The sequence below is a fragment of the Solanum dulcamara genome, chromosome 7 (genome assembly GCF_947179165.1).
Source record: "Solanum dulcamara chromosome 7, daSolDulc1.2, whole genome shotgun sequence".
Taxonomy (NCBI): domain Eukaryota; kingdom Viridiplantae; phylum Streptophyta; class Magnoliopsida; order Solanales; family Solanaceae; genus Solanum; species Solanum dulcamara.
This window is the reverse complement of record NC_077243.1, coordinates 5,240,225-5,255,869: the sequence shown is the minus strand read 5'-3', so window position 1 is coordinate 5,255,869 and position 15,645 is coordinate 5,240,225. Positions and strand designations below refer to the sequence as shown.

The following is a 15,645-nucleotide window of genomic DNA, read 5'->3' as shown; positions in this document are numbered from 1 at the left end:
TCACAACTGGAAATGGGCACCAGAACGCGGAGACACTTACCAATGGAACAACAGAATGACAAAGTAAGTTTGTAATTATACTCGCGCGCACACAGAGAGGAGAAAAAGAAACGAGTATTGACAATCCGAAAATGACACAACTCTTGTATATGAGAATTTCTCCTTAATTCAGCACAATCAGAATCTTGAGCTAATAAGAGGCACAAGATCACAAGATGGAACTTTCTTGAAATCAAAGAGATATCCGGCAAGGGAATTTTCTTCCAACAAGCCCACCAAGAGAGAGATGGGAGGAGGAAGAGATGAAAAGACTGCGGGATAGAAAACACGAACCAACAATGAACTATGAATGTAATGAAAAGACTACTTACCTTCTGTGACAAATGAAAAGCTGAATAGTTGCTCCATGATCTTAAACGTGGATAATAATGATAGTACAGACAAAATTGGAAGTAAATGTCTATGAAAAAAGCTAATACACTAGCTTCAAGACTATTTTACTACAACACTGACCAATTTTCTTCGACCCTCCTTACAGTAACAACTATCATCATCATCAGCTCACCAAAACTCCACTTCTGACTAGAAACTAATTCAAAAATCCCTTGCTATGCTGACTGAAAAAGATGCCACTAGTCTCAGCTCCAACCAACTTCCCCTAAAAGATCTTGAAAAGGATACCGCCATGAGTGGCAAAGAATGGAGCAAATACAAGTGACTCAACTGCCATCAGTTTGATTAAAATGTTGAGGGATGGGCCTGAAGTGTCCTTCAGGGGGTCACCAATGGTGTCGCCAATAACAGCAGCCTTGTGAGGTTCAGAACCCTTTGGGCCAAGAGTCCTTGCATGCTCTGAAGCACCAGCCTGATAGAGAAAGCAAACTTAATAAACTCAAATGTGTGCCATGAAACACCTACATAATGGTGGATGTGTCTTCAATACCTCAATATACTTCTTGGCGTTGTCCCATGCACCTCCAGTGTTTGATGCAGATATTGCTATCTGGAAAAAGTATACACATGAGATTTGGATATAATTCTTTAAAGAGAAGACATATTTGAACAGAACCCTCAAAACTCCAAAATCTTAAAAGCAGAAGAATCTGATCATACCTGTACACCAGATACCAAAGCACCGGCAAGGACACCAGAAAGTGTCTCCACTCCAAAGAAAATACCAACTATGAGAGGCGTGAGCATGACTAGGGCACCTGGTGGAATCATTTCCTTGATAGATGCATCAGTCGAGATCTTAACACAAGTGGCATAATCAGGTTTGGCATGGCCTTCCATGAGACCAGGAATAGTGTTAAATTGCCTGCGCACTTCCTCAACCATCTTCAAAGCTGCACTACCCACACTCTTCATGGTCATGGCGGAGAACCAGTAGGGAAGCATGGCTCCAACAATCAAACCAACAAACACCTGGGGGGTCAAGACATCAACCGTTGAAATTGCAGCCCGACTCACAAAAGCACCAAACAGAGCCAGGGACACAAGTGCAGCAGATCCAATGGCAAAGCCCTGGAAAGAAATGAATGTCCACAGTTAAAGGAAAGGAAGAGATGCTGGGAAAGATCTACATTATGTGGATGCAGAAAAAGGAAAGCATGACTATAGAGACGGAAGACAAGATGCATAATTGAAAAATATCCAAATGTTCATAAAGATTTAACAACTATGTACAAGGAGAAATTGAAAAAAAGAGAAGGATCCAGAAATGCTCACAAATGAAAATGAAGATCAATAAGTTACAAACCTTTCCAATTGCAGCAGTAGTATTTCCAGCTGCATCCAGGGCATCAGTTCTTTCACGGATCCGGTGGCTCATGCCAGCCATCTCAGCAATGCCTCCAGCATTGTCACTGATAGGACCATATGCATCAATCGCCAATCCAGTTGCAATTGTGCTCAACATTCCAAGAGCAGCAACTGCAATACCATACATGGCAGCAAAAGAAAAACTGACAAAGATAGCTATTGCAATGGCAAAGATAGGAATGATGACAGATTTGTATCCAAGAGCAAGGCCAAAAATAACATTTGTCGCAGCTCCAGTCCTGCAGGAATCTGCTACATCTTGGACCGGACTGCAAACAGAAACAATCAGAAAAGAAAATAAGATAAACGTGAAGATTATCAACATCACAGATGCAAAATCATAGAATGCAGTCAGACAACTACCTGTAAGCATTGCTAGTGTAGTACTCGGTGACGAATCCGATGATAAGTCCAGCCCAAAGACCAACAGCCACACATAAAAAGAGCTCCCTGCACAATCAAACCAAACAATTTAATCATTAAATGCATATTATTTACGTGAACACATACTCACACAGTGGACAAGAAAAAGAAACTATGAGACATATTCAACCTAATAATGTATTCTAAGAAAACATAGCTCACTTATGATTCAGTGACATTTGGTAACAATGGGTGTCTGTTACATTATATAATATTCTCCAAATATGAAGTTGACACTTACCAATTCTTGACAACTTTCTGAGTGCCAAAATTAAAGATGGTGAAGGAAGACGGAAGGCAAGTCCATGTAACAATTGCAATTCCAACTGTCATAAGAGCAGTTGATATAATAAGTTGGTTCTTCAATGCTGGTTCAATTTCCTTGACAGCCTTAATTTCAAAAATGTCAGTAGCAAAGAGGGTGGTTATCAAACAAACAAGAATCCCCATGGAGCTTATAAGCAGGGGGTAGCACATTGATGTAAAATCATGCTCAATTCCAAATGACGAGATGGAAGCCACCACAAGAGCAGCACAAGATGATTCAGCATATGAACCAAAAAGATCAGACCCCATTCCCGCAATGTCCCCAACATTATCTCCAACATTATCAGCAATCACCTGCAGGACATTGAAAGTAGATTATTGACAAGATTTCTTCGGGAGATGGCAAAATACACATGAAGAGGAAAGTTTAGCTTACAGCAGGATTTCTGGGATCATCTTCTGGAATGTTCCTTTCAACCTTACCGACGAGATCAGCACCAACATCAGCAGCTTTGGTGTAAATACCACCACCAACCCTACCAAAAAGAGCCATAGAGGATCCACCAAGCCCATATCCAGTAATTGCCTCAAAGAGACCCTCCCAGTCATCACCATAGTAAAGCTTGAAGAGATTAATGGCAATGTAAAGAACCAGGAGACCGTTGGCGGCAAGAAGAAAACCCATCACTGCACCAGACCTGAATGCAACGATAAAAGCTTTCCCAACACCTTTTCTCGCTTCCAAAGTTGTTCTTGCATTTGCATAAGTTGCAATTTTCATTCCTAGGAAACCAGAGATAACGGAAGTGACAGCACCAAGCAAGAAGGATACAGTGCTGAAGATGGCAGTTGCAAGGGCTGGCTTGCACAGCTTCTCCTTGTTGTAAGTACATGGCTGGTTCTTAGTGCTGAAACCTTCAACTGAGCCCAGGAAAAGGAAGATCAGGATTGCAAAAGCTATCATGAAGATACCCACATACTGATATTCAGTAAAAAGGAAAGATGTTGCCCCTGCCATAAAAAATCATTTCAGATATTAGATAGTGCTAAAGAAGAAAAGGTACTGTGCATGTAACGGTAAAGGTGCTATGCACAAAGTTTTGACAGGCTTCACGCTTAAGCCAACAAACCAAGTTGGCCTCTCCTAGTTATAATATACATGGCAGAGTTCATAAAGCACCACAGTTCTAATCTACATTCAAGAAAACCACGTGGGAGAGTACTAACAAGGGAAGAATGCTTTAAGCAGGAATTAAATTTTCAGGAATGACAGCTTGTCTTTCCAACTTTTTGAAGTAGTTCCACTCAGACAAAGTGCAAAGCAAATCATGACAGTTGAAATAGCAATCATGCAATATATTTCATCAAGTTCACTTTTGTAAGGAAAACAGAACTGACGACAACTAAGATGAATCTAGTAAAAATGATCATGGACAACTAAAGGCTAAAGGTAAAGCTAAGTTAAGAAAATAGCAATATGTATGAAGTATACTGGAATATAACCGAAGAAAAGTAAAGTTCTAAGAAAATATACTCCCTCCGACCCTTTTTATTTATCAAATTTTGACTTGGCACAGCTATTAAAAAAACAATGATTAGTATAGTGAGTTTAATATTTTAAACCTATTAATTGATAGAATTGACAGAGTTTTAAACATATTTACTCAATTTATTTTTCAAATACATTAAGTCAATATTAATAAATTAAAAATATAATACGAAGAAAAAAATTATACTTTATTGACAAAATTGACAAGTAAAGAGGCAAATCAAATAAGGAAATTTTTGACAAGTAAATAGGAACGGAGGGAGTATTTAGCAAATTACAAGATGAGCCGGTTGGTTCAGCCTCCAAATAAAAGAAAAAAGAAGCATAAGCCAACAAGCTTCTGTTTACTAGTATAGCTGCCATACTGACTTTTCCCATTTCATATTAGTCATAAAAGCTACGCAGCATGAAGATGAAGTAGGACTATGCATCAACAAAGTTCCCACTTATAGTCTTCGAGATCCAGCGAGCTAATAAAATTACAAAATGAATAAAGGTAGATCCAGCGTCAGCGAGTACACCAAAGAGCTGAACAGAGCAACCTTACAGCAGTAGGTGCTATCACCATAAAGCCTGTTCGTTGTCCCAGCTAAGGCATCTACAACATCTAATGTATAATATAATTTTCAAACAGAAACAAATAGTCGTACACTCGAAAACAAGAAAATAAAGCTAGAAAAGATGTTAATTTCAATAAGTAATACGGTAAAGAAAACACTAACTTCCAGCATAGAGAGGTTCATAATGGAACTTAAACGAGGCGAAATTTTGCATCACTTTTTTTCCGTATAGAAAAAGAGCACATATAGACAAGTGCGAGTGCAGCGAAATATTAGAGGAACATAGAGAGATCCATATAAGAGCTTATTATTTCACCTTCGGAGATGGCATTCTGTATGTCGGCGCACTTGGCAACGGCGTTCTCGTCATTGATTCCTTCCTCTTCTTCAATCAAGTAGTCTCCATATCCGTTCTTATTATTGTTTCTCGGAGAAGTAGCTCCACGATCCGACGAGACTTTAACGCGCGAGACAAGGTGCCATTGGAATAAAGAGAACACGATTCCAACGACGGCACACACTGGAATTACTATCTCTGTCCCTAGATCTGGCAACAACGCCGACCCCATCCTATGACGGAACCCTAAAAACCTCGCCGGAAAATAGCGGTAAGAAGATTAAGTAGAGAGTGAAGAATAACACGGCTTTTCGGAGGGTTTCCTAAGTGGAAGGAGCTCTAGCTACACTTCATTTTATACTGATAAAATAGGAGGATCAAGGATATTGTGAAAAGTGAACGACTTTATGATAGCTATGATGTGCCTTCGTTTTTAAGCCGTAAGATTCTATGATAACTCGTGATCTAAAGTAATCAACGGCGTACACTAGATGAATCGGTGCTCGGCGGACTTGAAAGTAGAGCGGGAATTTTGTTCTTAAAAAAGAAAAAGAAACGCATCTTTGGGATTATTATTGGATAAGGAATTAATTCATTTACAATTTATGTACTGATCAAATTATTCATACGATAATTACACGTTGTGACACTTAAAGTTCCATTCAGCAAAAAGTTTTATTCAAATAAATGGAGTGTTGGCCATGAATCGTTTAGGATTAAGAAAACATAATGGTAATTGCCTAGCTAATTATATTTACCTTCTTTCAATTTATTATTTAAAAACAAAAAAGAGAATTAAATATAAATTAGATGACGGTGCCTGACGTCCGCTTGTGTTGAATGGCGTGCATGCCTCATCGGATATCTCTTTTTGATTCTTTTAATTTTATTTTATTTTATATTTTGTTTGATTTTAGAGGTTTTACAAAGTCACTTTTATATTTTTAAAAATTACCTTGAAATTTTGGTAACTCCATGAATAGTGAAACGGATTACGTAGAACATTTTAAATTATTTTTTAACTTACGAAAGAGTTTGACAAATTAAAAAAAGAGTTTACCTCTTTCAATGTATATTGACCTGCTATTACAGTTTATTAAAAAAATATATATATATTTATTTATTTTGTAAAAAAATTAAATATTGATTTTTTTCTTCTTCTCCATCTCTCTGCTTCATCCTCTGTCAATTTCATTTTTTTATTGTTGTATTTTTTTGTATAAGAGGAATTTGTTTGGATAATTCTCTTTATCTTCCATCTCTTTCAAATCTTGTTCTTGGTTACACTAATATTATAATTATTATTATTTTTTGAAATTGAAATTGTATTATAAATGTGAATCTCATGAATTAAGGATTTTTTAAATTAAAAAATGGAAGAGGGACGGAATAATTTAAGAAAAGTGGAAGGAATTAAAAATAGAAAAGAGAAAAATTGCAACAGTGTGCTTCGTCGTTGCCATGACAATAAAGAGAGAAAGTGGAGGATTAGGAAAGGAAATAGTCTAAAAACTAGGAATGAATTTGGATAATAGTATAATTAGGATTTTGTTATGTAACAAACTAACTTAGCAAATTAACAAGAAAGATAGTAAGAGAAAGGAAGAGAGTTGAGAGAATTGAGTATTTGTCTGTTTAATTGCATAACAGCAATGGTTATTTATAGCCACTGCAAAGAAAGAAAATGTAAAAAGTTGGGGAACAAAGTTGGGTAGAAAGAAAAAATGGACAAGGACATCCACTTATTATTATACAACATTCCCCCCTTGAATGTCCACGTGTAATGTGTTTCATTAAAAACTTTACAAGAAACCTTACTAGGGAAAAGCCTAATGAAGAAAAAAAAGTACACACATCTGGTAATACGCCTTGAGTGCTGCCTCATTAAAAATTTTACCAACAAAACCTAGTGGGAAAAAACCTTGGTTAAGGAAAAAAAATACAACGAGTATTTACTTCCCTTGATAAAAACTTCATTTGATATTTTGGAGACAACGCATTTCATTCTTATACCTTAGTTTTTCAAAAGTTGATGTTGGTAATGCCTTTGTGGATAAATCTGCAAGATTATCACTCGAACAAATTTGTTGTACATCAATATCACCATTCTTTTGGAGATTATGTGTGAAGAATAATTTTGGTGAAATATGTTTTGTTTTGTCTCCTTTTATGAAATCACCTTTCAATTGAGCTATGTACGTGGCATTTTTTTTGAATATAACTGTGGGTATTTTGACATTATTTTTCAGGCCTCATCTTTCTTTAATGAACTGTATCATCGATCTCAAACATACACATTCTCTACTTGCTTCATGAATTGCTATTATTTTAGTATGATTTGAAGAAGTAGCAACAATGGACTACTTTGTAGATCGCCATGATATAACAGTTCCTCTGTATGTAAATAGATAGTCTGTTTGGGATCAAACTTTATGTGGGTCTGATAAATAACCTGCATCTGCATAATCAATAAGGTCTGTACAACCTTTGTTAGTATAAAACAAACTCATATCAATGATAACATTTAGGTATCACAAAATATGATTGATACCGTTTCAATGTCTTTGGGTTGGGAATGAACTATGCTAGTAAATTAACAGAAAATGTTATATCTGGCCTGGTTGCGTTAGTAAGATACATAAGTGCACCAATAGCACTGAGATATGGTACTTCAAGACCAATAGATTCTTCATTCTCTTTTGGAGGTCGAAATGGATCTTTGTCCACTTCAAGTGATCGAACAATATTGGAGTACTTAATGGATGTGCTTTGTTCATGTAAAATCATTTTAAGATTTTCTCAGTGTAGGCAGATTGATGGACAAAGACTCCATCTGTTAAATGTTCAATTTGTAGGCCCACGCAAAGTTTTGTTTTTCCAAGATCTTTCATCTCAAATTCTCTTCTTAGATATTCAATCGCCTTTTGGACCTCTTCAGTTATTCTAATGAGATTTATATCATCAACATAAACGGTGAATATAACAAACTCTGATTCCATTTTTCTTAATAAAAACACATGGACAAATGACATCATTTATATAACCTTCATTTATCAAGTAATCACTAAAGCGATTATACCACATACGCCCTAATTATTTCAGATCATATAACAATTTTTTTAATTTGATTTAGTACATCTCCCAAGACTTAATACATGCTTCAGGAAATTTAATCCTTTTGGGATTTTAATATAAATTTCATTATCAAGTAAACCATAAAGATAAGTTGTAACTACATACATTAGATGTATTTCAAGATTTTTATGTACAACTAAAACTGATAAGATATTGAAAAGTTATTACATCCATAACAGGTGAATATGTTGCTTCATAATTTACCCTGGATCTTTAAGAGAATTCTTTTGCAATAAGGCGTGTCTTGTATCTTACAATTTTATTTCTCTCATTTCGTTTTCGCACAAAAATCCATTTATAATCACCTGATTTTACACCTTTAGGGGTTTGGACTACAGATCAAAAAAACTCACATTTAGCAAGTGAGTGTAATTCTGATTAAATTGTCTTTTGTCATTTTGGCCAATTACATCTATGCCGATATTCTTCGACGAATTTAGACTTAAGGCTTTCAGTATCTTGCATGAGGTTAAGTGCAACATTATATGCAGAAATATTATCCATCGTTATTTTTGATAGATCTAAATTTATCTCATTACCGGTAGAACTTATTGAAAGTTCTTAATTCACTTGAGTTTCAGATTCACTCATTTCTTCAGAATTACTCAAATATTAACCTTCTTCATGAGGTTTTTTGTAGTATCATCTTTATTATTTGTCATGTTTCTCTTTTTAGATTTTTTATCATTTCAACCCAATGGTCTACCACGCTTCAGGCGTGCTTGGAATTTAGAAGCTATCATACTAGTAGATGGTCCTTTTGGAACATCAATCTGGACAAGTACATTCATTGCAAAGATATGTGACTTAGTTATCCGTTTCAAATCAGTAAATGCATCTGACATTTGATTTGTTCTTTTCTGTAAGTGGATGATCTTCTAGACCTCCTGCTTACATGTGCGGGTACATGGATCAAAATGAAAAAGTGATAAAACTTTTCATACAATTTCTCTTTCTCCTTTGGGTTTCGTTTTCTCTCCCAACAATTTTTTTTGGGGTTCCGTTTTCTCTCCCCCTAATTGCGGGAAAATTATTTCATTAAATCGACAATCTGTAAATCGAATAGTAAATACGTCTCCTATCAACGGTTCAAGGTAGCGAATTATGGAGGGTGAGTCAAACCCAATATATATGTCCAACCTTTGTACGTTGTGGTGGTGCTACAAACACATATATCGCACAACCAAAAATTCATAGGTGGGAAATATTTGGCTTATTACCAAATAATAAATGTGACATAGAGTATTTATTATAATTTATCGGCCTGAGACGTACAAATGTTGCTGCATGTAAAATAGCATGACCCCAAACAATAATCGACAATTTTATTTTCATAAGTAGAGGTCTGGCTATCAATTATAGGCTCTTAATAAATAACTCTACAAGGCCATTTTGAGTATAAACATAAGCAACAAGATATTCAAATTTTATCCAATTAATAAGCAATAATCATCAAAAGCTTGGGATGTAAATTCTCTAGCATTATCAAGGCGAACAACTTCAATTGGATAATCTGAAAATTGCTCCCTTAATATTATTATCTGTGCTAATAACTTCACAAATACCAGGTTGCGAGATGATAAAAGGCACACATAATACCATCTTGATGATGCATCTATTATGACCATAAAATATCTAAACAATACATTAGGTGGATGAATAGGTCCAGATATATCTCCATCTATATATTTTAAAAAGCTAGGAGATTCGATGTCAACCTTCAGGGTTGATGGTCTGACAATTAACTTGTCTTGATAACAAGCAGCACATGAAAATTCACCATTCGTAAGAATCTTCAGGTTCTTTAATGGATATTCAGTTGAATTTTTAAAAATTCGTCTTATTATTATTGATCTAGGATAACCTATTTGATCATGCCATGGCATAATATATTTAGATCAGTAAACTTCTGGTTTATGATCAAATGTACTTTAATTGCACTAATTTCTGCATAATATAGGTCAAACGATAAAGTTGATAATTTTTAAAAAATATATTTCTGGCCTGAGACACTCTTGGTTATACCATGATATTCAATATTCATTTCATTAGTTGTCTCAACATGATATCCATTTTTACGGATATCTTTAAAACTTAACAAACTTCTTGGAAATTTAGAAGAGAACAATGCATCTTCTGTAACAATCTTTGTCCTCTTAGGCAGAAATATAGTCGCTCTTCAGGATCCTTCAATCATTTTCGAATTATCAGAAATTGTAGTAACATTTATTTTTCTTCTAAGCAAGTATGAAAAATATTTTTTGTCTTTAAAAATGGCATGAGTTATTCCATTATCAACAACACAAACATCCTCGTGATTGATTATTTACATGAATTAGAAAAATATAAACATATTATTTAGTACATATAAATGAAAAGAAAACTATTTAAATATTATCAGGCTTATCAATATTCATATTTCATTCTAAAAAATTGAAAAAATCAGTTACATGCAGATGCATAGGCTCAATATTGTCTTAAGAGATAAAGTTTGTCTCTAAATTATTTTCTGCTCTCTTCAAGGATGCATGATATAACTGAAACAGACGTTTTGATGACCGACGAGTTCGTGACCAGTGGCCATACCTCCACATCTATGACATATACTTTATGAATTTTTCTTTGGTATAACTTCTTGTTTTTCACTCTTCTTTTTGTACTGCTGATCATTTTTCGGTGTCAAACGAGAATCATGATTATAATTTCTTCTTTGATCATGACCACGATTGTGGCCATGACCTTTTTCTCATTGGTTATAGTTTGTCTAATTCATTTCAAGAAATGACAAAGAACCAACGAGCCGACTATCATGATTTTTCATTGATAGTTCGTTATGTCGTTAAGCAATAAGAAGGTGAGAGAGTAATTTAAAATATTTTTTCAAACATTTTTTGCAATATTGCTGCTGCAGGAGCATATTCGCCGGTGGAAATGTGGAGTATATTTTTTTAAGTTTATCTTGCTCGATGATTTCTTCTCCGCATAAATTTAACTGTGCTATAATTATAAATAAGGCAGAATTATATTCAGTTATATTTTTAAAACCCATTAATCTTAAATTGAGTCAATCATGACGTGCCTGTGGAAGGATGACCAACTTCAGGTGGTCATATATTTCTTTTAGATTCTTCTACAGTTTAAGGGGGTCTTTTAATGTGAGATATTGTAATTTTAACCTTTCGTCAAGATGGTGACGAAGAAATATCATGGCTTTAGCACGGTCTTGACTAGATGTCATATTATCATCTTTGATAGTGTCTGTCAGGCCCATCGATTCTGGGTATATTTCGGCATCTAGTGCTCATGATGAATAGTCTTTTCTAGATATATCAAAAACAATAAATTCAAGTTTAGAGATATTCGACATTCGACATTTTAAAAAAATAAAAATCTTATCCTTTTTTACCTTTTTAAAATAGTTCAAAGTGATGGAGCCTCGTGCTGATAACGTGTTATGTAACAAATTAACTTAACAAATTAATAAGAGAGATAGTAAAAGAAAAGAATAGAGTTGAGAGAATTGAGTATCTGCATGTTTAATTGCATAACAGCAATGGCTATCTATAGCCACTACAAAGGAAGAAAACATAAAAAGTTGGGGACAAAGTTGAATGAAAAGAAAAAGTAGACATGGACATCTATTTATTATTGTACAACAGATTCAAATTACCTTTAATGTTTTTCTAAACTTATACTTATAATTTATTTTAAAAGGTTCAAATATCACTTAAAAAAATACGATAATTATTTTTTAAGTTAATTGATGGTGCAAAAATATCTTTCACACTAACAGTGCACCAAATTTAAACTCTTCAAAAAATATTTAAAATAAGTTAAAGTTTGCAAAAAAATCAAAAATTAAAAATTGATCGTTTTTTTTTCTTTTTGATTTAAAAGTTTTTCTAAAAAAAGGTCAATCCAAACGGATTTTTATAGGATGCCTTTAGTTTCAATACATGTTTGGAGTAGGCAGATTAAAATCTTTTAGTTTTTAGTCCTAATTCAAGTACTTATTATTTTGTACCAACGTTTTAAAAATAGATATACATAATTTGAAATTAAATAAAAAGTAGTATTAAGGCATGACAAGAAGAAAAAAACAATTCACCAAAAAGTTTATATTCCATAAAACATCAAAGTGTGTTTGGTCATTAGCTTTTGAAATCATATATTCATATTTCACTTTTTCTAACAACATAAAACATGACTTATATCCCCATAAATTCCACTCTATCAAAAAATATCTAATTGTACCAAACAAATATACTTGTTAATCTTAATTATTTAGAATTTTTATTGATAATGTTCATTATCATGGTCACAAATCATATATTGGCAAATGTTTACAAATCTAAAGAAAATATTACACAAATCAAGCAAGATAAATTTGAAGTAATAAATGAGACTTTTATAGAATAAAATAAAAAATGGGGCAACTTTTAAAATTTGAAAAGAAACCAACATGATAACTTGGCCCCAAAAACAAGTTTGAAGAAAATTTTAGAATTTGAAAATTAGTCTCCCTAAAATTAGATATCTGACAAAAAAAATCACCATAAACACTTCCAAAAATTTGTCAAATAGGTCCTAGAAGTTTTGAATTGGGATATATATGTGCATTAGTATTTGGATGTTTGAATCTAAATACATATTCAAATATTACAATAAGATATAAAAACTAAATAATTAAATTGTTTATTTTTTCATCATATGAACACGTAAAACTTATTTGTATTTAAAATGTAAATATTAAAAAGTTACTAATAAAATATTAAATTACTAATACTATATTAATAAAAATAATTAAAAACATATCTGGTGGTTGGGTGATGACGACGACTACTAATGATGGTTGTGGATACAAAGATTAAGATTGATATTAGCTAACTGTGGAGTCGTGGGTAATATAATGGAAATGATTGACAATAGTGATTGATGACGACTTATAGTTGCGGTGGATGATAGTGATAGTTAAGGATGATAATAAATATAATAATATTTGGTAATATATAATAACGATTGATGATGGTAATTATTGTTTGGTGTGGTAATAATTAGAAATGTTATTAACTAACAATCGTATTATGAGTAATAGCTAATAGTGATGATGAATGATAAGCGATAATAATTATCTTTTAAAGGAAGCAAATTGTAGCGACAAAAGATAACCTTTACCCAACAAATGACTGTGAAAGTCCTTTTGTAATGATCTTAACTTTCAAGTGTGTCGTCGCATTTGTCAATTGTGATTGAATTTTGCACTTTAATCAAAATCTGTCGCTACTCATTTCTTGATCAATATTTCATTTATTTCACGTAAAGTAAAACCTCGATAAAGTAATAATCTTGCTAAATAAATATTTTTCTCTGGTTCCAACTTGGATCAGTTATATTAAAGTCATATTCTCGCTAAATGCATTAGATAATAATTAAAAATAAAGTATTAAAGACCCAGAAGAAATATAAAGTAATAATTATTAAAAAACATTAAGAATTTATATATATTTAATCAGTCAATAATACTAGACCAATAACTATTTATTTTAAAAATGGGATTCTATAGTTGATTGTTTTTTCTTCCCACCAAAACCAAAATTAATCTCATACTTAACTTTTTTAAGAGCGAACACAATTTTTGGAATATTTTGTTCGTGTTGTATCAAATAGTTTGACAATGTAGTCGTTGCTTGAAATGCCTCTTTTGACGATACATGTGGGATAATGCTACTATCATCTTGTTCAGGATCATTCTCATCATCATTATTCATTACAGATTGAATAATCTCTTTCTCAGTAGGTGATTTCATAACTGTATCATTCTCGTTAGAGTAGTTCAAAAGATGTTCAACATCCATCTCATTTTTGTAGGCTAAATTAGAGATGACGTCATTTAATTCTTGGATACCTTCATCTAATTCACCAACTTGTGGTTCAGAAACATTGTTTTCTTTTGATCGGATCTTGCAATGCCGAAAATATTTTGCAATTATTATTTATTTCACATCAAAATTCCAAGCCAAGTTAGCAAAATTAATACCATTCAAAATATTAATTTTTTCAGTATTTAGTACTTCAACCTCAATGCCTTGTAGGATCCAGAAATAAAGACGATGACGCTAATGATCTTTGAATGCTCGAATAATCCCAGCAATCACATGGTTGAATCTTATACGTTGTGTTAGGAGGTAAGAAAAACAACTTTACATTTCTTAGCCCTTCAACTATCTTGGATGAGCTAGGCAATTGTCTACTATTAACAAAATCTTCCTGCCATTCATTATCTTATCAAACCAGCCAACATATTCTTGGAAAAGCAAGGCAGTCATCCAAGCTTTCTTGTTGGATCTATACATGCAATTAAGATTGTCCGTGTTCACATTTTTAAAACATCTAGGATTTGCAAACTTACCAATAATCTAGAATGGTACTTTGTCAGATTCATCACCATTGCAACAGAGAGCAAGAGTAATTCTCTTTTTTTTTTGCGACCTTCAAGCTGCTTGGTAGCAAGTGAATGACCAGCTTTTAATCGGCAAAATAGTCCAGTTTCATCCATATTATAAATATCTTCCAATTCAAACTGATCTAGTTTTGATCGTATGCTATGCAGTTCGTTTTCAATATTCTCCATGATAACCGAACCACTTTCACCAAAACATCTATAAGACTTGATTCCGTATCTTGACTTGAAACGTTCTAACTAACCAGAAGAGAAGCTGAATTCTGGATTAGTTTCACCATACATTCCAGGAAAAGATATATTGTTTTTCCTCGGATAATTTTTCCTAACATGTTCACTTTCTCTTGTATTTGAAAAAATCACCCACACAAAACTTTCTCTAAATCAAGGTATTTTGTCGTATTCTGCCTCTTGGCACCGCTATTTTTCATATGATTTGACAAATACTCTGTTGACCTTTTAAGAGTGTGCGATATTGTTGATTGACTAATAGTCAAATCAAATTTTATTTCACCCATGCTTGCAAATCTTTTTGGCTAATAGTTGGATTCTCTTTCTTATGCTTACATATTACGTTTCTTATTTTATTAGTTAAAGATGATTTGTGTACGCTTTTCAAATGATGAGAAGACATTATGCTTGGATTATGATTTTTAAACATCTAGCTTTTTCCTTTTATAGTTAACATAAAATCTCTTCATATTCTATATATATGAATACAATTAGAAACATTAAACTTTACTAAATTCGTTTAGCTTCCTAAAATTAAATAATAAATATGCAAAGACTATACTTTTTAGTTTCCTAGATTTAAACTTTTAAAATTCTTAATTCAAATATTTCTTTCTTTCTTATTGCACATACTGCAAAATACTCTCTAAAATAATAAATATTTATTTATCGATAAATAAATATTTTATGCATTTATAGATAAACTAATAATCTCGATAAATGAATATTTTTTTCGGTCCCAAGCATATGCATTTGTAGAGGTTTTACTTTATATGTTTTTTTCACTTCCCCATTTAATATCTTTTTCTGTAAAATGTAGTTTTAGACTAAACTAAATTTTCCAATTGACATATTTAAGATA

At 32.9% G+C, this 15,645-nt stretch overlaps 1 protein-coding gene and 1 pseudogene across 1 annotated transcript; both read right to left on the bottom strand.

Annotated features, from left to right (window-relative positions):
- Positions 1–386: 386 nt before the first annotated feature.
- On the bottom strand, positions 387–5,300 carry LOC129894070 (pyrophosphate-energized vacuolar membrane proton pump-like). The gene is made up of 8 exons (XM_055969579.1): positions 4,937–5,300; positions 2,948–3,522; positions 2,486–2,865; positions 2,185–2,271; positions 1,760–2,090; positions 1,114–1,524; positions 944–1,003; positions 387–865 (listed from the first exon to the last, which is right to left on the bottom strand). Exons 1-8 carry the CDS (start codon positions 5,187–5,189, stop codon positions 659–661), a joined length of 2,304 nt encoding a protein of 767 aa, XP_055825554.1. The 5' UTR covers positions 5,190–5,300; the 3' UTR covers positions 387–658.
- An 8,785-nt stretch (positions 5,301–14,085) lies between these two features.
- Positions 14,086–14,837, bottom strand: LOC129893926 (CENP-B homolog protein 2-like; annotated as a pseudogene).
- Between the last annotated feature and the right edge of the window lie 808 nt (positions 14,838–15,645).

Excerpts from the sequence above, each read along its gene's own strand:
- LOC129894070 (XM_055969579.1), bottom strand. The coding sequence starts at position 5,189 with ATGGGGTCGGCGTTGTTGCCAGATCTAGGGACAGAGATAGTAATTCCA. Across the intron at positions 2,272-2,485 it reads CAGAAAGTTGTCAAGAATTG|GGAGCTCTTTTTATGTGTGG; the intron begins GTAAGTGTCAAC and ends TTGATTGTGCAG. Across the intron at positions 1,525-1,759 it reads CTACTGCTGCAATTGGAAAG|GGCTTTGCCATTGGATCTGC; the intron begins GTTTGTAACTTA and ends ATTTCTTTCCAG.